This window comes from Saccopteryx bilineata, chromosome 2 (genome assembly GCF_036850765.1).
Source record: "Saccopteryx bilineata isolate mSacBil1 chromosome 2, mSacBil1_pri_phased_curated, whole genome shotgun sequence".
Classification (NCBI taxonomy): domain Eukaryota; kingdom Metazoa; phylum Chordata; class Mammalia; order Chiroptera; family Emballonuridae; genus Saccopteryx; species Saccopteryx bilineata.
This window is the reverse complement of record NC_089491.1, coordinates 242,546,146-242,574,088: the sequence shown is the minus strand read 5'-3', so window position 1 is coordinate 242,574,088 and position 27,943 is coordinate 242,546,146. Positions and strand designations below refer to the sequence as shown.

Sequence of the window (27,943 nt, the reverse complement as noted above, 5' to 3'; positions counted from 1 at the left end):
GAATGGCTGGGTTTTCTCCCTCTCTCCTCTCCTGGAGGCACTAGATTCACATTCCTTGTCCCCGGGGGGCACATGTCCTGCCTTCAGCTAGGACATCTGGGGGAAGCAGAAGGGCTGTCTTTGCACCTTCTTGTTTGTTCAAGCCCCCAACTCAGGTTCCAACCAGAGCATTGAGTACTAGGTGGGCACAACTGAACCCTTGAATCATGCCCTTCATTTGCAGACCTACATTTATAAAGGTTTCCTTTTTCTTTTTCATTTTCCCTTTACACGGTCTAAGTTCCTGGAGTACATAAGCAACTTTTCTGCCTGACCAACAGGCATATTTATTTCTACATGAAACCTGGTAGACAGCAGGTCATACACAGCAAAAAGCAAACTCCATCTGCGTCCAATTGTTGGGACGAGTAGGTGAGAGGGATGGTGATGGGTGCTATCAGCCACAATGTTTTCTCTCGGGACTTAGAGAGGAGTGGAAGAGAGAGGAGAAACTCTGTCTGACCATTTCTTCTTCCCTCTCCTGAAATCCTAAGAGGCAGTCAGGGCTTCCTCCAAAATTGTTGGCTTTCTAAGGTCAGTTTTACCGATCCCTATTATAAAATATTGTTTGCTGTCACTGAGCAGGTTAGGGATACAAGGCTATTATCAATATCAGGGAGGTCTGGAGATAAACATATTCCACTTTTTAACTAACAACAAGGTAAGTATTTGCTTCACGGATTATCTGTGACCTACTTGAAATACAGATCACTTTCTCTCCCCTGTGCCCCTGGGCCACTTCTCCCACAGAGTGCTAAATGTACTCAAGAAATATAAACTGATTTTCATATAAGCCTAGGGGAGAAAGAAGATAGAAAGCAAATACACAGCAAAGATGTTCACAGAATATGTTCCTAAATCAAATGCAAGTGATTTTGTATCATCAGTTCTTCAGGATGATTCAGGTCACTGTTCACCTATATTTAGGAAGTTTCATCAATAATTAATTTTCTTTTAGCACTGGTTATGTTGTTTTATTTATTCCTTGAAATACAGCCACTTTATTTATAATATAATCTCTCAACACTCTCTTCCTCCCATCCTCCCCTCTTCTTCTTTCCTTTCTCCCTTTCTCAATATTTTCCTGTCTTCTTCCCTCCCCTTTGACCCCCCCCACCACACCCCGCAGGTGTACCATCGATGACCGAGTCACTCGGGTGGCCTGGCTAAACCGCAGCACCATCCTCTACGCTGGGAATGACAAGTGGTCCATCGACCCTCGTGTAATCATTCTGGTCAACACACCAACCCAGTACAGCATCATGATCCAAAACGTGGACGTGTACGACGAGGGCCCGTACACCTGCTCTGTGCAGACGGACAACCACCCCAAGACCTCTCGGGTCCACCTCATTGTGCAAGGTGAGTTACAGCAAGATTTTTAAGTTGGGGCTACTGTCAATGATGGGGATAAGCATAATCTCAGTCTTTGCTTCTACTCATGTATGAAGAAACAACATATCATTTCCTTTATAGAATCCAGGGAGTGAATGTCAGTCCCAGATTCTCACCTGCCAGGTTCTTGACTGCATACTGAATGTTTTTTACAAAGTTTCTTGACTTTACCTCTCATCCTTCAGTTCTTATCAGTAAGTTGTTCAGCATGTGCTGGTTGAGCTCTCTTAAGTTACTCAGTACTCTGGAGTTGGGGTCAGATATATTTAGAAAATAAATACAATATAAACATAATACAAGACGTAATGTTTCTGTGGAGATCTGTCTTTAAATATCTTTTATGGGCTTATTTTATAATAAAAGGTTAATACCATGGCAGTAAATTCATGCGACCTGTGACTTTTGCATATGAGATAGTTGTGCATGTTCTAGGAGGGGCTCTGGGTGCTCCCTGGCTGGGCCGCTGGGCCAACACCTCTCCCTTAGCCCCACAGTGGGTCTGAGAGCAAGAGGGCGATGAGTCAAAATTATATTTCTAGTCTGGACTGGGTAGCTCAGTTGGTGGGAGCGTCATCCAGTATGCCAAGGTTGTGGGCTTTTTTAAAAATATATATTTTCTTTTTTTCTTTCTTTTTTTTTTTTTTTTTTAGAGATAGGAAGGGGGAGAGAAAAAGAGAGAGAGAGAAACATTGAGCCATTCCTGTATGTGCCCTGACTAAGGATCAAACCAGCAACCTCTTGCACCTTGGGACGACGCTCTAATCAGCTGAGCTATCCAGCCAGGGTGGTTTGATCTTAAAAAACAACAACAACAACTATATATATATATATATATATATATATATATATATATATATATATATATATATATATATATATATATATAAAATTCCAGATCTATGTTGGAAATAGATTTATGCAATTAAAAAAGGAGAGATTAAATCTCTAACATTCTCTCCTATTCTTCTTTTAAAAAGACTGAATTAATATAACCCAGGCATAATATTTAATAATTTTTTATTCAAATTTCATTTTGTAGGGGAAAAAAATGGGACTGAAGAAATGTCAGAATCTCAGATATCAATTATCAAATATTAAAATTTAAAAACACATTCAGATAGCAGTTAGGAGAATTTGAGTACCATTTTCAACCCAGACAGACATACAAATGAACTTATTTTGAACTGTTCCCAACCAACGGCACGCCCCCTCCCACTTACTGTGTAAGCAGCTTCTGTCAGGTGGTGAGTCGCGGTGACAATGTAGTGCTAAGCTAGCTCCCATTCTCCACTGGCACACCCTTCCTCCCCTACACTGTATAGGCGGCTCCCCTACACTGTGCTGGGGCCGTGAGCTGAGCTCTCAGAAGGGACCTTGTGTATGATTTAATTTTGAGTAACTGTCTTTAATCAGATTCCGTCAGCAGTAGACTCAAAGAATTTGTCAGTTTATGAAATGTGTCCATCAACCTTGCTTAACTAATATGACGTCTCTTGCCCCTGTGTTTCTAAAATATATAATTTTGCTCATTTCATTTGGTTTCATGGTGAGTTGAAGTAGGGTTTAGCATCTCTTCCTGCTTTGGTCTCTCGGACAATTCAGCATGGCCAGTGTTTTCTTTTTGCTCCAGTAGTCTTTGGCTGGCTCAGCATGTGACCCTCTGAGTCGTTTCTCAGGGCCCATGCTGGGACAGAGGTCTGTCCCTGCCATTCTGTCCCCCGGCAGTTCCCAGAAAGGCCATATGGCTCACAGCCTTGCCACGGTTCAGCCCGGATCCCTTTTCTGACCCCCAACGTGCTCTCAGAGGCCTGTGACAGACGTCTGTGCACTCTGCTGTTTCCATTGTCCACACAGGTCCCAGCCAGGGGTGTGGCTGGGTGGTGCCCACTGCGTTGGCGTTGCTGGACGGCCTGCCGCCTGGAGACAGAGGCAGCTGTCAGCTCTGTGCTTCCCCGCAGAGGCTGCGGAGGCAGTGGGGACACGCGTCCTCTGATGGGAGCCGCCATGCCCGGGCAGCAATCCTGGTGTGGGAAACAGGGGTGAGTGAGTTCTCGCCACCCCTTCTGGCCCCTGGCCTTGGCTCCAGAAGAGCCCAGAGTCTCAGCAGTGGCAGCTGATGTCTCCATGGCGCTCTCATGGCCTTGACAGCAGAGTGATCTTCAGACTCAGGAGCCGCGGCGCTGAAATCATAAAGAACTGTCAGGCAGTGTCCAGAAATGGACTCACACAGAAAGAAGCGATCGCTCTCCAGGCAATGAGACAGACTGCGTAAGCACCTCACAGTCTACACGGGCGGTGGAGGATAGCAGTGCGAACTTCGTGGATGGTGTTTTTCCCAGGTGCTGGGAGATACACCCTGGGTGGATAGGGAAGCTCGTGGCGCCCCCTGTGGGCCTCATTAACACTGGGGCAGAAAGGGTCTGAGGACAGGCAAGATGTAGAGCAGCCGAGTCTTCTAATCCAGAGTTCTGTTCCCTACCATCTCCACAGTCAGGCCAACCACCCCATATAGCTCTGGGAGGCTGAGGCAGCCTGAGAACTTCAACTCAAAAGATTCAGGAAGTCGGAGCTGGAGAAGAGACACTTTCTGAGAACACTCAGATGACTGATCTCGACATTTACTGAGAGATTAAAAGAAGGAGCTCAGCTCAGGGAGCTGCATTCTTTTGTGTCTTGGTTAGCAATGGCTAACTTGTTCCTTCCTTCGAGACCCATTAAATTTCCAGTGGGCAGAAGCAGGGACCCCACCGCTCAATTAGAAAGATACCCAAGAGTCCTTCTTCCCAGCAGCTCTCGGCTTTTGTCCAGTCTATAGATTAATTTTTCAGACTTAGTGTTAGTTCAGGTTAGATAAAGATAATGGAAGTTTCCTAATCCTCTTAAAGAAGATTTATCTGACTGTGTAGAAAGCTTTTGGAATACAATAAGGCATGTATAAAACTGAGGCCTAATCTTGCCTTTAATTTCAAACTGCTGATGGGTATTGATTTTGCAATGAGAAAAACTGAAAAATTTCCGAGCTGCAACTTGTCGGTTTGGGGGGGGGCAGTGTTTATTTATCATCTGTCCATTTGAGAATGTTAGAATCTCATCACCTCTGCCAGCCAAGTATTATTAGAGAAGAAGGGACAATCTCACCGAGCCCTGGCTTTGTCCTGCAATCTGAGAACTAAAACACACTCTGTCACTAACTGCAGAGCCTGTCCTTACTGTTTTATAAGGTGGCCTTTGACACATAGATGGTAGAATTAATTCCCAAGTCCTTCCCTTTGAGAGAAGTTGCATTAAAATATTATTGCCAATACCCAAGGTACATCTTGGTCACTGAGGGGATCATTTCAAGGTGCCACATGAGTGTGTGTGATAGTGGGAACTCAACCGTATCCCTAGGTGTTAAGGAAATTCTGGGAAAAATATCATTGTAGAGTCAGATTAGTCAGTGTAGGAAAACTAGGTGGGCAATCCAGTGTGTAGGGGGTGGGTAGGGGAAGTGGAGATGAGCTGCAGACACAAGGACATGCAATGAATCACTCTTGTCACCCAGAAGGTGTACCAAGAGTGGGCTGTGGATTTCCCTATAGAAGAAGAAGTTTTCTCCAAGAGATATTGTCCAAGAAAAATGGAGAGAATTCATCTCAGTGCCTTGAAAGAAGGAATACTAAGAGGCGATCGCCTACATTTTCAATGGGGAAATATTGATGGCCTTGCTCACAGCCATGGAGTGAGGATCCTGTGCCTCTGAAAGGAAAGCATTAGGCTTGCTACATTTAGGGATAAAGAAAACACAAACATCACAGATAGTATAGAACTAAGGAACAGGTGTAACTTAAGACCAGAGGGGTATATTGGAGATCCATCATGAATTTATAGCATGAGAGTGAGTTTTCTGAGATTAACGATTCCTACAGAACAGCAGGAACCATAACTTATTTATATCTATCTCCAGCACAGAGCACAGTGTCTGAGGCATACAAGGCACTCAGTAAATGTTTATAAAACAAACAGAAAAACAGATTGATACAGCAAATGAAATGGCATATGAAGGCAGTGATCATAAAGCCCTTCAAATAGAGAAGGTGAGGACTGTGTCAGACACTGTCCACATGACTTGGAGTGGCCAGTAATTGGGAATAGTTCCCTGGAGGGGTGAGGGTCTTTAATGTGACAAGCTCAGAGATATGTTATAACAGGGATAACGTGAATCCCATGCATTTAATACTTTACAGCACTGGTCACAAGATCTGTCTTATTTGACCTTCACAAGCCCCGGGAGGCTATAGGGTAATGACTGTTATCTCCATTTTGCAAATTAGGTAACCACCGCTCACAGAGATTAAGAGGCCAGGCAGGGTCTCCTGTGAGTGAGCAGCAAAAGTGGGTCTTGAACCATGGCCCTAAGACCCCAAGATCAGTGTTCTAGAATACCCCACCACCTCCACTGCCAAGCATGTTGCAGTTATTTCTCTAATCCAGATCCATGGGAATTTTCCAATTATCCTTTCCTTTTTTTTTTCTTCTTCCTTTGTTCTGCTACTGACATTGCATTGTACCAGAAGAAATTGAGGATGAAACTCAGGTTAGAGAATTAGCAGTGGGGATGGGATGCCCAAACTACAATAAATGGTGTAGAGAAGCTGAGAGAGGAAAAAGAGAGAGAGAGAGGAAGAAAGAAAGAGAGAGGCAAAGGAGAATTAAATTACATGTAGCTCATCCACTCAGGGATACACATTTAAAATGCTACTTCTTTGTCCTATATAAGTACTAAAAACATGGGCCCCTTTTGAGAATCTAACTAATATCTACCTGTTATTCTAAATGCTGTGGATGCTTCAGCATTCTGAAACTATGTGAATATCTCTGTGTTGCCCATACTTGTCATTGTCAGTCGGCAGGGAGATCTGGTGGGTCTTTATTCCTTGGATGTCTATATTCTCTATGTGTTCTCTTGGCTTATTTCAGGAATCTGTTGACTACCTGATATTTGCTTTCATGGAATGAATTCCTCTTGCTAAACCCAATTTTATGTAAAGAACTAGAAATGGCGAATTATGTAAATGTTTCACATCTGAGATTCTATAACAAGCTTAAATAATGTCTATGTCTGCAAAAGACTTTGGGTCTGTGTGTCTGGAGTCCAGTTAGGTGAGATTAGTTGAGACCCACAACTTCATTTAGCAGGTAGAGAAGTCAGGTTGGCCAACTCACCCAGTCCTAGGCTTTACTGAGTACCAGCCAACCTCTGCCTCGGGCACATGAAGGGTACACCTCATTTCAGTTGATCCTCACACCAATGCTGCAAACCCTGCATTGTATTCACGTTTCTCAAACAAGGCTTAGAAGGATGAAAGACTTGCCCCAAAATGGAGCTACTGAATGCTTTAAATTCTCTTCACCAGGCTTATCTCTAGAAAGACATCTTCCAAATAAGAGCAGTGAAAGTACTTTACACACATTCTCTTTTGAGAACCCTGGAAAGCAGAAGAGAAAGCCACTGCATTCCAAGAAAAGAAAGTGAGAATCGAAAGCTGAAGATATTGGTCCAAGTCACAGCTAGTGAGCAGCGAATCGCCTTCTAACGCCAGGTGTTTTCATTTTAGACCCAATACTTGGCTCACATACCAGATTGCTGACTCATACCTCAGTAAAAGGACAGGCAAGTGTTGCTATTGGTGAGGAAAATGTAAAAGTTCTGAGGCACTACTGAGAAGGGTGGACACTAAGCAGTCAGTAGCTGGGGCGCAGGGGGCCGGCTGAGGCTGGGCCAGGGCAGCTGTGAGCAGGGCTCCGGCTGGAGGGAGGCACACCTGCTCCCAGGTCACAATTCTGCTCATGGCCTGCCTATTTTCATCTCTTCCTTTGTAACCTTTTTTCTTCTGTTATTTTCCCCTCCTATCCCAAGTGTTGTCATTTAAATTAACGTGTCTAATCATGGGCCTAAAGAAAAGCAGGAAGTCAACCTGAAATAAATGTAATTGATATGGCCTCCATTTTAAAGTTATAATCACACTCTTCTTCACAGAGGCAGGGTGGAAAGAGGAAAATGAACAATACGGGTATCAACAAACTCATTCCCTAGCTGGAGCTCTGCTCCTGACACCCAGGCCAGTGTCCTTGCAACATTACCCAGGGGAAAGAATAAAATTCAATGTAATTGATTTCCTTTAGGTCCACACGTGCATACCCTAATCCTATGTTTATCATTATTAATAATAATCATTTTGCATTTGAAAATAAGGTTCCAAAAAGGGGTCTCTTAGCTGTGCATTCTCTGTACATGTGCAAAGAGAACACGCAGGCTAAAGGACCCACTGTACAAGTATAAGAACCTCTCTGGGCATCGTTCCCTTGGTTTTGAATTGGAAAGGTTAAATTGATGGTGAGGAAGTCTTTTCCAGTTATTACATTCCAGGATTTGAGGGATAATTTTTCTGGAGGATTTTTATCCATCCAGGCATCTGTACTCCATGTCTTTTCCAACCTCAGCCACTGAAGGGGCAACTGAAGGTTTGCTCTTGTTCTCTTTCTTATTCATATTTGCTTCCCAGTCCTTAGGAGTCAAGCTCCTTGCTGAGGCGCTGTCAGTGGTGACTCTCAGTGCTATTACTCACTTTGGCAGCGGCTCCCGTTTGGTTGGAGACAGTGGAAAAGAAAGACGTCCCCTTTTCCCCTGTTATACCCTGTCATGTGTAACCTCCCCAATCCACAACAATGGCAACCACAAATTGGAAGGAATCAGGACTGAAGTCATTGTCCCCAGAATGCCCTCTGCCCCCAATAAAGGAAGGTATCTCAAGAGTCATTCTTCACAAGAAGGGCTTCCCCATGCAGGCTACCTCCATGACTCGCCAGGTCCTTCTGCAGCAGGGTGGGCTGAGGCCCACACTCACACTCTCCTTGCAGTGGTCCTGTCCCTTCCCTCACACTGTGTTTCTCAGCCATCATCTGAATTTGACATGTCATGTAGCCTGAATAGAATTGATGTTCACTCGGTCTCCTAGCTTACCACAACTTTCATTATGTTGGTAACAACCCAGCCCAAAACACATTTTGTAAACAAAATGAAACAATAACCATTTCTTACATTTCTTCTTTTATCAAGTCTCTAAACTCATTGTTGTGAGGACAAATATGGGGTTTGGTTCTGCTCTGCTTAGAAGCTAAGATTGTAACGCATGTGTGCGCGCACACACATACACATACACTTATACACAGTCACCCATGCATATTCACACAGTTTTCACAGATTCCATGGTTATTTTTATTGTGGTCGCTGGAATTCCATCCTACCTCCATTAAATATATAAGTTCAGTCTTCCCATAGAAGGGATTGGTAGCTGCTTCCTTCCTCCTGTAATATTTGTAATCTTTTAATTATAGCAATAGGAAAAGTTGCAGTTTTCCAAGGTGAGTGAGACCAAAGAAAAATCTGACATTAGATGACCACACCAGCGAAAGTGAAAGTGGTTTGACCTTTTCTACCAATTCCATTTGAGAGTCCTGGCTTCAGAAGTGTGAAGGCTTGTTTTCAAGCAAAGGTACAAATACTCTTCCACATGATCCAGGATGGTGATGCCCATCCTGGCACCTGGTTTGGTCATATATACAGTAGCCAGAAAGAAAAGTGGCAGAGCCTGAGGCTGTCATTTGCCTTATTTGCAACAGAATTAAATAAATGGAACAGTCATAAAGTCTGTTCTCAAAGTCATTAGTGATCTGGAGATGGAGGAGAAAATGAAATGCCTCTAATGTTCTATTCAATTTGTATGGTGATCTCAGCTTATTTCCTATGAGTCTCGCCTGTCAGTAGCTCAAAAAAATGAGCAAAGAGCCTTTCTGTTGTTGTGAGCAAGGGAAGCAGGCCTTAAGAAGGGTTTGGCTCAGTGGTAGAGCATCAGCCGGCATGTGGATGTCCTGGATTTGATTCCCGGTCAGGGCACACAAGAGAAGCGCCCATCTGCTTCTCTACCCCTCTCCCTTCTCTTTCTTTCTCTCTCTCCCTCTCTCTCTCTCTCTCCCCCTCCTGCAGCCATGGTTCGATTGGAGCGAGTTGGCCCCGGGCACTGAGGATGGTTCCATAGCCTCCTCCTGAGGTGCTAAAAAGAACTCAGTTCCTAAGCAATGTAGCAACAGCCCGATTGGTCAGAGCATCATCCCATAGGGGCCTTGCTGGGTGGATCCTGGTTGGGTACATGGGGGAATCTGTTTCTTCCTCCTCTCCTCTCAAAAACAAAAAAAAAAAGAAGAAGAAGGGTCAGTTAGTAAGTGTTCACAAATTCTAATAGTTAAAAGTCCAGGGTCCCAATAAGAATTCAAGCTGTAACACCCACAAGATTTATTAATCATAGCTTAGTATCAGAGTAACCTGTGAGTTTAGAGTAGTCATGTTGTGCTACATCTAGCATGTGTACACATACCTGGAGAACCTGACTTTGCATTCTGAAACCTAAACTGGAGCCCCAAGCTAACAAGTCTGACCTCCAACAAAGTGCCTTAGCAATGATAACTGTCCTTTGTACTTATTTCTGTTTTGCCTTCTTATAAAGATATAAAAAAAACCACCTTTGGCTCTTCTCTCATTTAATAATTCTCCTTTAAAAGTAGAAAAATTGGAGAGTAATACATGTGAAGTAAAATAATAACAAGAAAACCAGCCAAGCCTGACCAGGCAGTGGCACAGTTGATAGAGCGTCGGACTGGGATGCAGAGGACCCAGGTTCGAGACACCAAGGTCGCCAGCTTGAGTGCGGGCTCATCTGGTTTGAGCAAAGCTCACCAGCTTGGACCCAAGGTTGCTGGCTCAAGCAAGGGGGTACTCGGTCTGCAGTAGCCCCCTGGTTAAGGCACATATGAGAAAGCAATCAAGGAACAACTAAGATGTTGCAACGAAAAACTGATGATTGATGCTTCTCATCTCTCTCTGTTCCTGTCTGTCTGTCTATATCTATCCCTCTCTCTGACTCTGTCTCTGTAAAAAAACAAACAAAAAAACAAAAAAAAGAAAACCAAGAATATGCTTTTTAATAATTACAAACCATGGCGTCATGCCCTGAGTACTTAATATGGCCGTCACTTCAGAGGTACAATATAATTCTATTTTCCAATTAACCCCAGAATGTGGGATGCATTTTCCTAATGGTGCAATGAAGACATTGGGACTCAGACATGCTAAAGAACTTGCCTTAGGACTTAGGTCACCATCTGATGAGAGATTTGACTTGAGCTCTGCTCAGTCTGTAGGGGTAGCTGCACTTGCCTTCCCTTGGGCACTTCCTCTTGATTCCCCCGGGCTGGCACACCATTCCATTTATAGCATGCGTGCTTTTCTCGCCTGGTCGTCCATGTTAAAATGATCTCAGTTTAGCATCTCTGCAGTCAGAATCCACCCTCCTTAAACCCTTTTTCTTCTGTTTTATTTATCTTACTAATTATACCTTCTTAGCATTAATATCAGGTATGTATCAATGACTCCTAAATCTACATGTCCAGTTTGTAATTTCTACCCTAATCCCAGGCTTTTATTTCTAATGTTTTCCCGAACTTTTAAATTTAGATATCCCATCAGTATCTTCACCTGTTGCACACCGAACTTACCTTCTTCACTCCAAAAACCTGTTCTTCCTCTTGACATTTCTATTTACAGACGTACTACTGTTCTTGTACAAAAACTTTGCTTAAGCTTTGATTCTTCTTTCTCTTTTGCTTTCATATCAAAGCAAATGTAATGTCCAATAAATTCATTCTCTTTCTATTTCCACAACCGCTACCAATGAAGTGTTGAATGTTACTCTCCAGTGACTTTTCCTAGTCACATTCTAATTGCTATCCAATTCTCAGTCTCTGCCTCCTTAGGATTCATTTTAACACTTATTTAAATATTCCTAATGCGCACCTCTGATCATGTCACTTCTACTCATAATTTTAATGACTCCCTTTGACAATAAAATAGTCAAAACGTCTTAGATTATTTTTCCAAGTGCTAAACAAGTCAGAGATGAACTTACTTTTTAACTCTAACTTTCTGTAATTTCACTTTTTAATTCTCCATACGAATTAGCCAAACATATCCTGATAAAGCCCCCATCCCCAGTGTCCTGCCTTCTTTTCCATTTCTCCCACAGTTCATCTGTGGAGAACATTCTATTCTCTGGATATCCAAATTCTTTGGACCCTTTAGGGCAGCGCTGTTCCTTGGTCAGCTCTGTCCAGCTGCCCTTTCTCCGGTGACAGAACGGGCGGTGTCTGCACTGCCCAACATGGCAGCCATTACCCACAGGTGGTAATAGAGACTTTGAGCTATACCTAGTCTGACTAAAGAACTGAATTTTAGGACTACTTAATTGTAATTAATTTAATTTAAAAATAGCTACACATGCTAGTGGCTATCATATTGGACAGCATGGTCTTAGAGTGGCTAAATCCCCAAAGCTAAAGGCTTTTTTTTGGTGTTTCAATATCACCCTACCTGCACTTCCTTGTAAGGCATATAACTTTTTTTGTCTTATTTCCGCTATTGATGCATCTAACTCTATTTCTTCCCTAGGCTGTAATTTTCTTGAAGGCAAGAGTGAGAATTGGCTCTATACTTTTTCATGTGGGTGAAGCTTAGGAATTTCAATCTGAGTTGATATGACCATAGAAGTAGCTCTTTAACAAAATTATTTTAAATGTTGCAAATCCATAAAATATCAGCAACGTGTCCTAAACTGGCTGGTATTGAAGACCACACCACAAAAGACAGCCTCCACCTGGTAACTATGACGTTTGTCACCGCATGCTGAGGGTGGAAGGCTATATGCCGTAGGCACTGAAAACATTTGCATTGAATGAGGAAGTTCTTAGAAAACCTTAAAATTGTTTTATAATTTAGATCTTCTATGGAAAGATGTGACATAGCTACTTTCCTTTAACTGTGTCGAAAATCACCCCCAAATAAGATGTCCCAGAAGGCAGCCCTGGCAGGCAGAGTGGCAGTTCTCTACCCAAACCACTCCAATCAACATAACCAGATGGATGATGTATTCTGATTGGCCAGCAAGCAGACATTAATGACCAGTTAGCAACTGTGTTCAGGTCGATTAATTTATATTTGTATTTTGCAAACGAAAAGTTGCCCTGTTAGATTATTGATTCTTTGTCCCTGTATTCAATTTGTTTTTAATTGCACCATTTCTGGGCCAAGCCCTCCCTCCTGGCAAGCTGGCAATAAATCTGCCACCATCTCAACAATCAACAATAAATGTGTCTCCTCATGTCATTATTAATATGTCTCTTGGATTGGTTCATTACCACAGTTAACAGTTTATAAAAGCCGGATGGCACATTGCCAGGAGGATTCCTATTCCCCAGGGCTATTTTGTCATGATAGAATTGATGTCCCCAGGCCTGCATGTATCTGAGGAAAGGGGCCTGGGTTTTAATTTAATCTAGCTGAAATACAAGCTACCTAATCTTCTTTTTATCATAAACAGCTTTAGAAGAAGATAGTGTTGGAATAGATACTTTACCTTCTCTTTCAATTCTTCCTTTTTATTCACACTTCTTTTTCTCTTCTTAATTCATTCTTAATTTCTGTTCACATAGGTCTCCCCCCCCCCCCTTGATCTAAAACAACAGAACAGCTACCTGGATAACATAAAGTCCCCAAGTAAGCAAGGTATGTGTCCACAGGGAGTTAGACTTTTATTATTGGATTATTGTTTGTTGAAAACAGAGGGGCATTCTATTTACCTGATGTGTGACTATTAACCGAGTTGCCCAAAACTGTGCTGAAAAAGTGTAAGTTCCATTTTAGAATAGATACAGTCATTCATTATATTATTGTTATTGGTTCTTTTAGTCATTTGAATTTTCAGGGGGAAAGCACAAATTTTTAGTGAATTTATGTGTTGGCAGAATAGATCATCTGTGCCCCAGAAATGCCAAATGAGAAATCTAAATGAAGCTAAGAGTGCTTTATAACAATCCTGCAGTGGCCTGCATCTAATGGCAGCCTGGGTGTTTGCCATTTCCCAGGCACAAGTGACTCCAGGACAGGAAATTGTGTTTCCTTCAGACATAGAGTACCAGTCACATTTGTTTTCAGGATATAGAGTTCATACTTAATTTACTATTAACAACACTCACACGCATAATTTCTCTTCTTGGCCAAGCTTTTCAAAGCTGGTCAAAATGAGCTTGCTTTTTGAAAGAGAGGGAAGGGGGGGTGTGGGTGACACCTGTTGTGTCCCTTAATAAAAGTGTAAGTAGCCCTGGGAGGTGGTGGGCAGGGGAGTGGGCACACTAGGACATACCTGAATTGCCAGCACCACTACCCCTGCAACTTGGGGCCATTATTAAGTAACTAAGGGTGATTTGAACACAGGCACTGAGCTATTGTGGTAGAGGATCTCATAATCAAGAGGCTCCTAAGGGACAAACAGAGGGGAAGCATGTGCAGCCTGGATATGCTGGACAGAGAGACTTTCTGTGTCCTGGGTAGGGTGGAAGGGGACAGCACAGGGTCTCCTTATGCTGATCAGAACAGTGCACAATGTACAACTTATGAATTGTTGGATTCGGGAATTTTCTGTTTAATCTCTTCAGACCATGGTTGTCCTTGTGTAACTAAAATCTCGGGAAGCAAAACCACAGAGAAGGGAGGGACTATTGCAGTTAGAACGATTAACCTAGTCATTGAAATATTGTTTTTTTCATGCAAGAATATGGCCACTGGCTCCATAGGTCTCATCAACTGTACTGGATTTTGCAGACAATGATGGAAAAACTGCTACTTTCTAAATATATGTGAATGTGTGTATGATATCCCCTATCCTTGAAGTTTTATGGCTTTCTTTTTATACTTTAAAATATTTCTTTTCTAACAATTTTTGATATTGTTGTCATAACCTTATAGTCTCATGTCCAAACAGCTCTAAGAAAAAATATATGTCATTATACTTGTTGAAAGAAAATTAAGAGATGAAGTAGACAACTTTGAAAAAAGAAATAATTACTGAATCATTATCAAACCTTTCATCAAATATTTTGTTCTTCTTGACAATCTTCCATCCCTGAATAAACAGGATTTCTATAAAGATATGCAAAACTTAGAGACCTACCTAAGACCACATCTTCAAGGGGCCACTACTATGTTATTAAATATTATAGCTTCACTTGTAATAATCTCTCTTCATTGCTATCACATCCAAAATAAATTAAAATAAAGTAGAACAAAATGAAAGTCTATGCTCCAGTTTCAGAAGAAGAAGCTGTCAGTGGCTGCAGCATACACATCCCAAGCGCCCACTTTAAACACCCCATGGACAGGAGTGTTAAGTGTCAAGCCCTAAGCCCTGAGCCCCGGCCACGGTTAATGCAAAGCACCAAACAACTAATAACAGAATCAGAGAACGCAAATAGCTACTTGAGGAATAAATCTTCCCGGTCCTTGGTTCCGCAGCAGCAGGGTGGAAAGTGAGGGGACAGGAAAATCAAAGTTCCCTTTAAAAAAAAAATTATCACACGTAGAGGCAAAACGTCTCCGCAGCAGGAAAGAAAGTGGAAAACACACCAAATCAATCACCTTAAAAATAAGGCTTAAAATCTACTACATAAGATGTAGGTGGGGAGGGAAGAACAGGCCTGCAGCTTGAAAATCTTTTATTAAACTGCACACTTACTGTGGTGGCACAGACAAGAAAATGCAATTAAGGTCAAACCATTAGAAAGACGCCCAAAGATTGCTCTGAGAATGACCAGGGGGGCAATCATCAGGCACTCAGGCAGCTTGCAAAGAAAACTCACTTTGAAAAGGTGCCAGGCAGGGGGTGAAAGAGCCACAGATGGGACAGCCCTATAGAGAGGTCTTGCAGCTTCTCACTGTTCCATAAAGGTGAAGGTGTGGCAGCTATGGACAGGAGGAGGGTGGAGGGGAGAATGCAGTGCCTCCCCGCTGTGCACAGGTGCTCACCAGTGTCAGAAGTCTTTGATCCCTTCTTCATTTCAATGGCAGTGCCCTCAGCCCTTATTTTGGCTAATTTTTATTTTTTATTATTATTATTATTATTATTATTATATTATATAGTGAGAGGAGGGAAGGCAGAGACAGACTCCCGCATGCTCCCTGAGCAGGATCTATCCAGCAAACCCATTGGAGATGATGCTCTGCCCATCTGGGGTGTCTCTGTTGCTCAGCAACCTAGCTCTTTTTAGTGCTCAGGCAAAAGCCACAGACCCAGCTGCAGTGCTCAGGGCCAACTTGCTCCAATAGAGCCATGGCTGCAGGAGGAGAAGAGAGAAAGAGAGAGAGAGAAAAGTGAGAGGGGAGGGGTAGAGAAGCAGATAGGTGCTTCTCCTGTGTGCCCTGACTGAGAATTGAACCTGGGACTTCCACATGCCAGGCCAATGCTCTACCACTGAGCCAAATGACCAGGGCCTGTTTTGGCATCTATATCCCTAAGGAATATACATAATCATGAGGTGATGTCATTTCAAATGTCAAGTCACTGGAGTGTTACTGTAGGGTCTCAGGGGCCCCTCCTCCCCTTCAGACTCAGTCCAGATGCAGGTTGGACCTACTGACCATGAACTGGCAGCTAGGGAGCCCTGAGGAAAGCAGACCCTGGCCCACTCTGTAAGAGGGACCAGACTGCATGGATCTATTTCATTAATATAGAGCTTGACTTCTTATTAGAAGCTCCAGAGACAAGGTACCTATCTAGGGAAGTTCAGGACCTCTGCTAGGCGGTGCAGTGTGCCTGGCTGGTCATTGAAAGCACAGAAAGATGGTGACCACCTGCCTCTCTCTTCCCTTCAGGGCACTCCATGGTGCTCCACTGTGTCTGCCAATTCAGAGGCTTTCCCTTATCAATACAGGGGACCCTTGGGTTATGACGTGGTTCTATTCCTACAACAGTGAATAACCCTAATTTTGGTGTAAGTCGAAACACACCCTACCCGAAGTCACTTACCTATCCTAACAGAGTTATAAAATCATAATCTAGAACATAAAAACACAACTAAGCCTCGGAAAAAGGAAAAGGACATAAATATACTGTATTGTACACTGTACTGTCGTAAGAGCTGAAATGCTCACATCTCAATTTTTTAAAGTTTTTATGGTTGTGAGCGTCATAAACTTGAAACACTGTATGTTGAGAGTTGTAACCTGAGGACCCCCTGTAAGGTATTTTTCCCCACCGAGAAGGAAGGAAGGGGCGTAGCCACCAAGTGTGGAATAGTAAAGGCTTCATTTAGTACAGAGCGTTTCTTAGACGAGATTCACTGGCCTGAAGATAGGTCAGGAAAATCGCGCATGGAGAGACCGCGTGGGCAAATTTAAAGGGGTCCTCTAGGGAAGTTGGGCTAATATGATGTAGTAAAATCTCACTGGCTGACAGTCAGTTGCTTTTTTTCCCAAGGACTCCTGGGAAGTTTCTTTTGGCGTGCTTGTTTGTGGACGGTCCTAGCCAAAGTTCCCAGGTTCCTCACGTGACCTTTCCCCGTTATCCACCGAACTTACACCCCCTGTACTCGGAGGACAGCCCTGGGTCTAGCTCTGTCACATTGTACTGCAACCAGTGAGTTACACAACTGAGTCCCCCACCATGAAGATGGGAACAAAGTTTTCACCTCACTGAAGACAACAATATTTACCGCCCATGTATATAGCACAGGACCTAACAGACTAGATGCTCGCAAATGCTTATTAAGTGTGCCTGGCATGTAATGAACAATCAATTACTATTTCATAATAAGGTAGATGAAAATATTTGCTCAATGGAAATAAAAACAAATGAATTTTGGCATACGTGCTTGCAAAATTAAGTTGTAAGTTACATATTATGCAGGTATAACTAATGTGTGAGTCTGATGCTTACTACCAATCCTTCCATCCTTCCTCAGTAAGCTAAAAATGAGTTCTTAAGTCAAGAGTGGTTAAGACTGTGTTTCTCTTCACTCCAGCCTGCCCTGTCTCCAATCTTGTGCTGATTCTGTTATCCTAATTCTTCCTGCCATTGTCCACAGCCCAAGCCACCTGCTGATATTTACCAATCCACAACACACTGCTCGTTTCCTGTGAGTAGAGATGGCAGGCTAATTGCCCTGGGTTTTCAGTGCATCCTTTATGCTCAGACTCCAGGACAATCGGGAGGTCATCTATTATACTACCCTGCTCCAGTCTTTTCTATTGTGTTCTTTGCTACCGCAGACGTCTGTGGAATACTGACGGCAACTTTGCTAGCCCGAGTAGATTGGTGTAACATTTCTAGCAGAAACAACATCAGCAACAAAGTGCCCACTGTGACTATGGCAAGAGGGGCTTATAGAGTTCTCTGACTTCAGGAAGGGGAAAATAATTTTTAGGTATAATACAATTTGAAACATGTTCCCATATTCCTCAGAAACTATTACCTGCCAGTGATTTTCTGTCTCTGACCAAGTAAATGTTCCCCAGGCTGCGGCTGCCTTGAGTAAAAGCAATCCCCGCACTAGTGGAGCAGGGTGGTGCTTTCGTTCTTCCTTGCTCATATACTGGAGGGCTATGCTTACATCTCCATTCCCCACTTTACTGCTTTCTACAGTTGTTCCTTGTTTCCCTTCCTCTTGGATTGACTCCTTAATCTCCTGCCTCTTCCTTAAACCTTTCCCTCTAAGCAGGCAGTGCTCCTGGACCCTCTGTTGCAGGGAAAACCTCTCTGGAGGGGCCTGAGGGCCAGGCCAAATTTGGCAGGACATTTGCACACATTTGCATTTAGTTGGCCAGCAAACATGATGATTATGCAAAGTTCTCTCTCAGCAGAGCATGGGTTCTGTTTGAATGCAGGAATTTTGGGTTCCATAGAACACAACTAAGTAAGAGGGGTTGTAGCCATTGCTATCTCTTGAAAGAGTGCATGAGTGTGATTAATTGTAGTGAATGGTGGACCCAGGTGTCTGAGGGACAGCTCCAGGTAAGAAAGCCATTTAGCTGGGCTCTTGCCTCACCTGTGACCACATCTCCCAGAATGTCACCTTGCCCTTAGGTTAAGAGTTAGGACAATGCATCTCATATTTTGACAGTATGCCCTTTGGCAGGCTGCCCGAGGGGTCCCTCAGTAAGCCTGTTACCTCAGTGCCTCAGTTTCTCTCTTTTAGCAAATTCAGCACCTTTCTGCTGAAATAAGTTGACAGGCCACCAGCCTGCTCTTTTATCACCTGTTGATAACTTTTTGGGTCCCTGATCCGTTTGATTTCTTCTGAACAAAACAGGATGTCTAGATTGGGCCATGTTGTTGGTATCCTTTAAAAACAAGGTCCTAATGTTCTGTTTGTAGAAAATAATCACTGAGAACTGCTCCAGAATTTAGTATTTGTATATTTTAACATGAGTTTGTGCTAGTTAACATGGATTTACTTTGCTGGTTTGGGTTTTTGCTATATAAAATAAGTGAGCAGAAATATTTGATCTGCAGAAGTATATAGATATTTATGCCAGGAATCATGTATTTTCTAATACATTTTTTATTCTTTCACAGATGGATTTGCTATATTGTTCTCTATTGTTTCGTTTGCTCATTCACCAAATAGTTACTATCTCCTATGTAAAAGCATATTCATGAGCATTTATTTGTTGAGCATCATCTTTGTAAGAGGCACTTTGTGACGTATGGAGGATAAAATCATGTAAATCCTCTATCTGCCTTTTGTAGGATTATTTCTATACCTCTTCCCACTATTCCACACTCTGTTCTTGGGGGACAAGAGGTTGATTGTGTCAATGTGAACACCTAAATTATGCAGTGTGAAAGACAGCATTAAATAATGTGTGATAGAATTAAATTGAACCCCAGTATTTTTCTAATATTTGACTTTACTTTTATATTCGTGATGGGGAGTTAGGACATGGACAAGAAATAGTCACAATTAAATTATGCAGGTTTTTTGGTTTTGGTTTTTTTTGTGTGTCAGAGAAGAGAAAGGGACAGATAGGGACAGACAGACAGGAAGGAAGAGAGATGAGAAGCATCAATTCTTCATTGCGGCACCTTAGTTGTTGATTGATTGCTTTCTCATATGTGCCTTGACCAGGGGGTGAGTGGATACAGTGGTTAGCCTTGCTCAAACCAGATGAGTCCACGCTCAAGCTGGCAAGCTGGGGGGTTCAAACCTAGGTCTTCCATGTCCCAGTCCAATGCTCTATAAACTGCACCACCTCCTGGTCAAGGCTGCAGTTTTCTTTTTTATTAATTAAATTTTTACTTTGGGAAATGTGACAACAGGTGAATGGCCAACCCACTATTTAATCCTACCCGAAATATTCTAAGGTACTCTGGGCAGGTCTATGTCCCCTGGATATCAAACAATCTCTTCTTAAATAATCAACAAACCTATCTATTCATTTATGGAATGTCATTTATATTCATGCTGTGTTAGGAACTTTGGGGAGCAATGGAGAAAAGACTAAAGAAAATTTCATTCTTGAGGGGAGACAATGTACACTTGTAAGTGGTGAGTAGTTAGCCTTTCTCTGCCACACTAAATCCTGTTCACCACTTCCTTTCCAAAAACACATCTTTAACCTATCTACCTCTTTCCATCTTTACTACCTGTAGAGTCAGTAGCCGCGGCCACCATCATAGCCACCTGGCCCATGCAGGTTCCCATTTAATTCAGACAGACAGTAATGAATCAATGGAGCCAAGAAATGGTGGGCCATTTCCCTTTATTGTAGACTCATACAGGCCAACGAGTAAAAACAAACACACGGGGCACCAAAACACACTCACATGTTCTTCTGTTCCACAACCAGGAGAATCTTTCTGTTTTTTCTCTAAAGCCAGAAGCTCCCACCTTTGCTCTGCTTCAGCTCCCCGCCATCTTGCTCCCTGCCTCCTCTGCAACCACGTGGCCTCTCTGCCCTGCAACAGCATGGTCTCCTCCTTTCTCTGCAACAGCATGGTCTCCCCTCCTCCCACAAAATGGCCTCCAAGCTCCTCCTTTTAAAACTTTTCCCCAGGACAACCCCTCCTCCAGCACATATCAGCATAACCAAGCCCCTTCCGAAGCAGGATGGTAATTAATATTGTCACCTTGGTGACAACCATTCATGCGGCCAGCGCCATCTTTAACAAAGTGAGCATAAAAATCACAGTTTAGAAACTTATTTGCCTAACACTACCCAACAACATAGATCAAGAAACTACCATCACTCATTTGAATTACTAAAAAAAGATATTAATTTGTTTATCCACTTTCTTTTAAATTTTCTTTAAAGTGGTAGAATATCCATAACAAAATATAACATTTAACCATTTTAAAGTGTGCAATTCAGTGGTATTAAGTACATTCACAATGTTGTGCAACCATAACCATAACATTTTCATGATCACAATCTCTGCACTCACTAAAGAAAAACTCCTCATGTCTTCCTTCCCTCATTTCAGTTCCTGGTACCCACTCCTGTTCTACTCTTGATGACCTTCAATTATCCCTATAGACAGATAATCTCCAAAAATAGTCTAATCATCACACACACACAGGTTAGACCCTTATATGACTTTGCACTGCTTCTAGCAAAATTGTAAAAATTTCTAATAGCCTACATTTCCTGGGAGCTCTGGCCCATGGCTGCCTCTCTGGCCTGATGGAATAGAATTCTCAACTTCAGATTCTGTGCTTTGGGCAGCCATATTGTTCTTCACTCAGCGCTTCTCGTCTTGCTCTTATTCCCTCCTACCTCAGGGCCTTTGCCTTGGCTGTTTTTCTCTCTTCTGTTCTTCCCTCCCGATTCACCTGGTCCACTCCTAGAGTCTCTCAGATCTCATCTCCACTGCCACTTGCTCAGTGGTCTTTCCTCAACCTTCTGACTGGGTCAAACCTGCAAATTATGGGATTGCATAGTATCTCGCATCTCTTTTCAAAGAACTTCTTACATTGTTACATATGTTTTTCAAATGTTATACACTTGTCCCTTGCCATATCATGATTCACTTTTCATGGTCTCACTATATCGTGGGTTTTAAAATTGTATATATTTAATTTTATATCTCAGATTTTTCGTTATTCACGGGATTTTATGGTATAAGGGTATTTTTATATATTTATTGTTTTAATTATTTTTGCAGTAAAATAAGCATTTTCTAGCCTAAAAAATTGAAAACAATATAAAAGAATATAAAGCCTTAAAATATATATATAAATAATAAAATAAATATAAGGAACTACTTCACGGATTTCTGCCTATTGTGGGGTTTCTGGAGCCTAACCCTGCGATAGACGAGGGACCACTGTATAAACATAGCTCTTCCACTGGGCCTTAAGATACATAAGGATGAAGACTGTGTGCTATTTAAGTTCACTGTTTTATTCCTAGTAACCAATATAGTGACCAGCATATAATAGGCACGTGATGAATAGATTATGAATGAGCAGATGAATGCTATTAGCACCAGAAAGGGTTGAAACCAGAGTTATACCGAAGAAGGTATGGAAGACAGGAGCATAAAGACACGGGCAAACTGGCCTAAGATAAAGAGGGAGACCTTCTCCAATGAATGAGACAGGGTAACTAGTTTACTGTTTTATTATTTATTCATTTTCCATTAAAGCACTTTAAGATGTCACTTGTTTTTTAAATTTTAGTGATAATAGTATAATGATTGGGATAATATTGAATAAACAAGAATATTCCTTAATTCTAGAATATTCCTTTCTTTGAAGGGAAAGGGAAGAAAAAAACAATATCATTGAATGATAACTACTGGGCAAGTAATTTCATATGATGCTGTATTTGATACTAAAGTTTCCTTAATAGAGTGTCTCTGACATTTCTACTACAATCTTGAGAGCTTTAAAAAGAAATGAAACTGAGTATCAGAGTCATGCATTAAAATCACAGACAGTAAAGCCTAGTCTGGAACTTAGTCATTCAGACTTTCAGGTGAGTTTCTGTCTAGTTAGCACTTTTATTCTTCCATTAAAAAAAAAAATAGATGAGTTGATAATATCAATCAAGCCCATTTAATATCTTAAAAAAAATGTTTTAAGAAGCTACCTTAGAAAATAGATCCTGTGGTAGAGGAGCAATGCTGATGTTTTATTTTGGGGGTAAAATCCTAGGGCAGAGAGAGTAGAGGCAAAGAGAAGGGAGAGAGAGAGGATGGGAAGCAACACAAGGTGATGTCTTATCAATGCTGGATACAAATCAGTGATGAGCAGTGAAGAAGCATAGCTGGCCACTTAGCAGGTGTTTCTACTCAGCCATGCAGGAAGTCTGCAGACTGGCTTCGAAGAGAGATTGTGCCTTGAACTTAACTACCATCAGGAAGAGTGGAGAGGGATCATGCTAGCCTGTCTCAATCTTCATCTCATTTTCTGTCTTATTTGGGTGTAAGTTTCCTTCAAAGAAAGAGAACCACACAGACTTCTGGGTTACATTGAATCACATCTGGCAGCATCCACTAGGGAATCCAGACCCTAGTGCTCAAAGGATGGCTTCTCATCTGAGGTTGAAAGTGGCAAAGGACCCAGAGATTTGGGGTGCTCGTTGGTTAGCCTGAGGCAGTGGGACTGCAAAGGCATGTGTGGAGTTGGTCAGCCACAGGACAGAGGAGGCTGGGCAAGCAGCCAGAGTGTTGGGAGTCAAGGAGACCGAGAGAATGTGAAAAGCAATGTAAGATGTCTTCCTTGTGCAAGGCTTTGGAAAGATTGAGGTGTTTGGTGTAGTCAGCTTTTCATCTCTAACCTCTTCTCACACTGGCCAGATGGCAAAAAATTTAAAAGACTAACAGCCCTGCCCTGGTAAGGATGGGTAGCAACTGCAACATGCAAACACTGAGACTGGGAGTTGACCCTGCTTATGTTAGAAACAGTTTGGTTGCTTCTGTTAAATTTAAACATGCATCCATTTCATGTCCTCAGAATTGAACCTCTAGATATTTTCCCAAGAGATATTTGTATATGTGTCCATCAAAAGCATGAGTAAAAATATTCACAGTAGTTGTATCCATAATGCCCCAAAACTGAAAACCACTCAATATTTATTCAGACAATGAATAACTAGATTATGAAATATATACAAGAAAAAATTATACAGCAATAAAAAAAGAATAAACTACTAAACCACACAAGAACACTGAGTAATCTCCTAGATGTTATATTGAATGAAGGAGGCCACACACGAAAGACTACCTATTATGGTATTTCATCTGAAATTAAAGAGAATTGTGATAATGGCAATCCTTGGGGGAGGTATTAAATCTTTTGGGGAGGAAAGGGCAGATAGAACCTTCTGAAATGAGGGAATGTTTTATGTCCTGAGCTGCGTGGTGGTTACATGAGTGAATAGGCATACACAAGTTCACCTAGTGGTACATTTAAATCAATGCCCTCTGCTGCATCAAACTTACACCTCAAGTGCGCACGCGCACACCAAACCTCTCCCTTCCTAAGATTTTTATCAAGAAAGTTTCAAATTGCTAATGAAAATATATGGATAAAGAGCACCAAAACCCATAGCATTCAGATTTCTGCATTAAAAGCTTGTTCACGAGATGTAGAATATGTGTGTCTTCCATGGAATTGTAGACACTAGAGCCTTGATGGCAAACCTTATCATCAAAACCGCCACTTTTGCAGTGCTGGTCAACCTGGTCCCTCCCGCCCACTAGTGGGCAGTCCAGCTTTCATGGTGGGCCAATCGTGGCGCTGTTTGGTTGCTCCGCTACCTACCCACCATGAAAGCTGGAACACGCACTAGTGGGCGGGAGGGACCAGGTTGACCAGCACTGCAAAAGTGGGCGGTGTTTATAAAAAAGATTTGCCATCAAGGCACTAGAGGAAATGAACTGGTTTTTAATTACTGAGAAAGGGACTGCCCATCATCTCCTTCCACCTGTAGAGCCCCCAAAGCTACAATTAAAATAATGAATTATCAAAGAGAGAACAAACATTCAGTTCCAAACCCAAGCTACCGAATGGATCATAGAGATGACTAAAAAATATTTTCCTTTTTGCTCCAAGAAAAAGGATGGGAAAAAAATTGACTCACAAAGAAAACACAGAAAGATGACAAAACCTTAGTTCAGCAGTAAAGATCAAAATTGCAGTCCCTAAAGCGACAAGAGAAGAGTCTCGGGGAGAATAACAATGAACAAAGGGGAAAGCCATCCTAGAAAGAGGAGTCAGACAAACAAAGACAACCCAGAAAGGGGGCCGCTAACAAAGGAGCCAATGTGAAAAGAGGAGAGAGAAGAGCAGACGCCTATAAAAAGGCCACTGGAGAAGCAAAATGTACAAAAAAAGAGAAGGACTTGAGATGAAAAATAAAAATAAAAAAGATGAAAAGGAAGGGGTGAAATAGTAGAGGGAAAGGAACTAACCGATTGCTCTTTGGGAAAACAGCTATGCTAGAAAATTGATGTTTTCAGCGTCGTCGAGGGGATGAGCTGAAGAGGGTCAAGAGGCCAGGTGCTTCCACTGTGCTTGGCTTCGGCTGGGAGGGCCCTGGCAGGGCCCACACAGGACCTTACCGGGGAAGAATCCCGGAGACTAGGGGAGTAAAATGAGCTTCTGAGATTTCATGGCTCTGAGATGGGGCTGTGAGGTGCCGGTAAGGGAGTTTCTCTAAGGTACTGTTATTGGGCAGGGGACCTGACTCTTCGCGTCTGCCTAGGGCCGGCAGGTAATGTGAGGGTTCTTGGCTTTATGCAGGAAAAATTTCACAGTGTTAGTCCACGTGATTTTGAGAGTATGTTTACTAAAGGTGGGGACAGCGAAAAAAGGACGGACCTAGAACATAAGAAGCAACAGGAGAGCCTGGGCTGGGCTGCTTTGGCTCCCTAGGAAGTCAAAGAAAAGGGGGCCTTGGAGACAGGATCACGGTGTTAGCCTGGGATGAGCTGCTGCCGCCCACTGCTCCCCTGGTTGCAAGTCTGTGAGGACCGTTAGAGTTTAGGAGACACAGGCCTGGGTGGGGAAGAAGCAGGGAAGGGGAAGGGGAAGGGATGGGCATGCTTCTGGGAGAGAGAACGCCCTGGGTCTTTCATCCTAAAATCTTTTAAGGGTGGAGTGTTTAGAGTAGGCCCTAGGGGAAGAGCTCAATCGAGTATTCATCAGCAATCCAGGTGTGTCCTTTAGGGCTGTGGACTGTACTGATGGGTCAGCCCTGGGGCAGGGCATTAGTCAATGCAGCAGGTCCTGAAGTCAACCATGGCATCACTTGTCTGATTTTGCTGCATTTCTGCACCTGGAGCTAAAACACAACTGAGGCCTAAATGCATCTGATGTGGGTCAGAACCTCATTGTCCTGGGGCTTTAGTGCTTAAGGGGTATTCTCCAGTCCCCTTGTTCATTCCTCTGCTAAGGGGGTCTAACCTGCATGAGTAGCAACAGGCCAGGGGAGGAAAGGTCAGGGGAGACTCTGAACCTCACGCCCAGAAAGCTGAAATCAAGGTGTCTAAAATCGCATGGCCAGTTGAGGAAAGGTTACCGTGGGGGTGAGATTCTTGTTTTCCGAATTTTGCTCATTGCTAAGCACCTGGGGCTTTCCTCCTTGGTGGCCTTCTGTGCCTGGCCCATAGTCCTAGCTCTTCCCTTGTCTGTCTAACTGCTGACCACAATACCACCTTTTGTTTTGGAGGCTTTAGTGCCCTTTGTCTTTTGTTGATGAAGGTTGAAAGCATTAATCTGACTTAATTGGTACCAGGAAAGGATCTTCACACAGCAGAAGGAGGGAAGAGGCAGAGACCTGGTCTTGGTACATATCCAGACCTTCTCCCTTTTGTGGAGCATCAGGCAACTTATTTTATCTCTCGGGTCCTCAACAGTAGATTGGGGATCACGCCGAATCTGGTGATCTTTCAAATGGAATAATTTTGCGGAAAGACTTTTCATCCAACAGATGCACTATAGAAATTTTAGTAGCTGTTATCAGTTTTTGTTACTGGAGAAAGTTAGGTAGCCATCTCAGGTCATTTGCTAATAAAGTCAAATGGAAAAACACATACATTTTGAAAGGATATCTTGGGCTTACAGTTTGCTGCACAAGAGAAAATGCTGGCATCTGTTTCTGAGTGGTAAAACCCCCAAGAAAGCATGCGTAATCCCTAAATTTTGGAGGAGCGTGACTACCTATAAATCTCGAACCAGCCTGGGCTCTGAACGTCACTTCCCCTGGGTTTTCAATGGCTCCTTTAGCGCCTGCAGGTTTGCTTGTCGAGTGCATTTTGAAGAGCTGAACCATTAAAAACAACAACAAAACAGAGCAGATTAACTACTGCAAAAGCTGTTTGGGGGAGACAAAAGAGAAAAGTGCTTGTCCTATTATATTTCTGGGGGGAGAAAAACAAACATTTTATTGCTTCTAAAAATTGCTCCCTGGAAAATACTTTCATTTTATAATTGTTCATAAATTTACTGACAGGTGGTTACACAGTAGGTGTAACATCGTTATCTTCATTTTATTAGATATACTGTTTTAACAAGGAAATCTGGAAGGGATGGGGTCATATATTATCTGAGGTACCCTGAAAATGTGTGGGTGGCCTGGCATAACCCAGGCCTGCTACTTCCCACATCTGCCCTGGTCTGGCATCCCTCATCCGGGGTCAATGTGGACAGCTATGGCTTGTTAGAATACATTCAGGTGATAACAGTAAAAATACATCACTTTTATATGGTTACTCTTCTGCTTAAAAAATAAGATTTAAGATTAGCTTTCATTTTGCAGAGGGGTCTGTCACAAGCTTTCACTACCAGTAACAAAACAAATTTTAGAGTTTCTATGGACACGAAAAAGTGGGTATTTGATGACCATTAGTTGCATTGGACAGATTAATTACTCTTTTCAATTTAACATGTATTGTAACATCTACTTTAGACTCTTAATTCTGGGAAGCTAGAAATTATTTCAGCATTATTTAGCCTATCTAGAGCACCTCACATTTTGGCTAGGTTGTAGCAGGCATTCACTAAATATTTGCAATTTGCTGTTGTAACCATTATTCATAATTTATGTGCAGGGCTAAATATATTAACTAATAAAAGTATCCTCTCATAAAAATAATAATGTTATGATTTACATAAAGTCAACTACAAGCCAATGAGTTCAACAACTAGGTTCAAGTGTTTATAAGAACTGAGAAGGTGGAAAGAGCATGTATAATTGGCTTCTACTCCCACCTTATTAAACCACTCACATCAAGCTTATCATTAACATCTAAGTAGCTGGCCATGATCTTGCTTCTCACACTTTGTCCCTCAATAGATGTGGAAGATGTTTGCCACATTTCCCTGATAGAAATACCCTTTCCTCTTTCTGTGACAGTGCTTACTCCGTGTTGTTTTATGCCTCTGCCTACTCCCTCTCATTCTCTTTCTTTTTATTTATTTATTTATTTTTTATTTTTTTATTTTTATTTTTCTGAAGCTGGAAACGGGGAGGCAGTCAGATAGACTCCCGCATGCACCCGACTGGGATCCACCTGGCACGCCCACCAGGGGGCGATGCTCTGCCCATCTGAGGTGTCACTGTCGCGACCAGAGCCACTCT

General features: G+C 42.4%; 1 protein-coding gene across 6 annotated transcripts in view; it reads left to right on the top strand.

Moving 5' to 3' along the window:
* Nucleotides 1-27,943, top strand: part of LOC136325398 (opioid-binding protein/cell adhesion molecule) — a 1,207,641-nt gene that overhangs the window by 951,373 nt on the left and 228,325 nt on the right. For all 6 annotated transcript variants that reach the window (XM_066259768.1, XM_066259767.1, XM_066259766.1 and 3 more), the window contains one exon: nt 1,169-1,401. In XM_066259768.1, the coding sequence (XP_066115865.1) occupies nt 1,169-1,401 (233 nt within the window). The remainder of the gene's footprint in view (nt 1-1,168; nt 1,402-27,943) is intronic.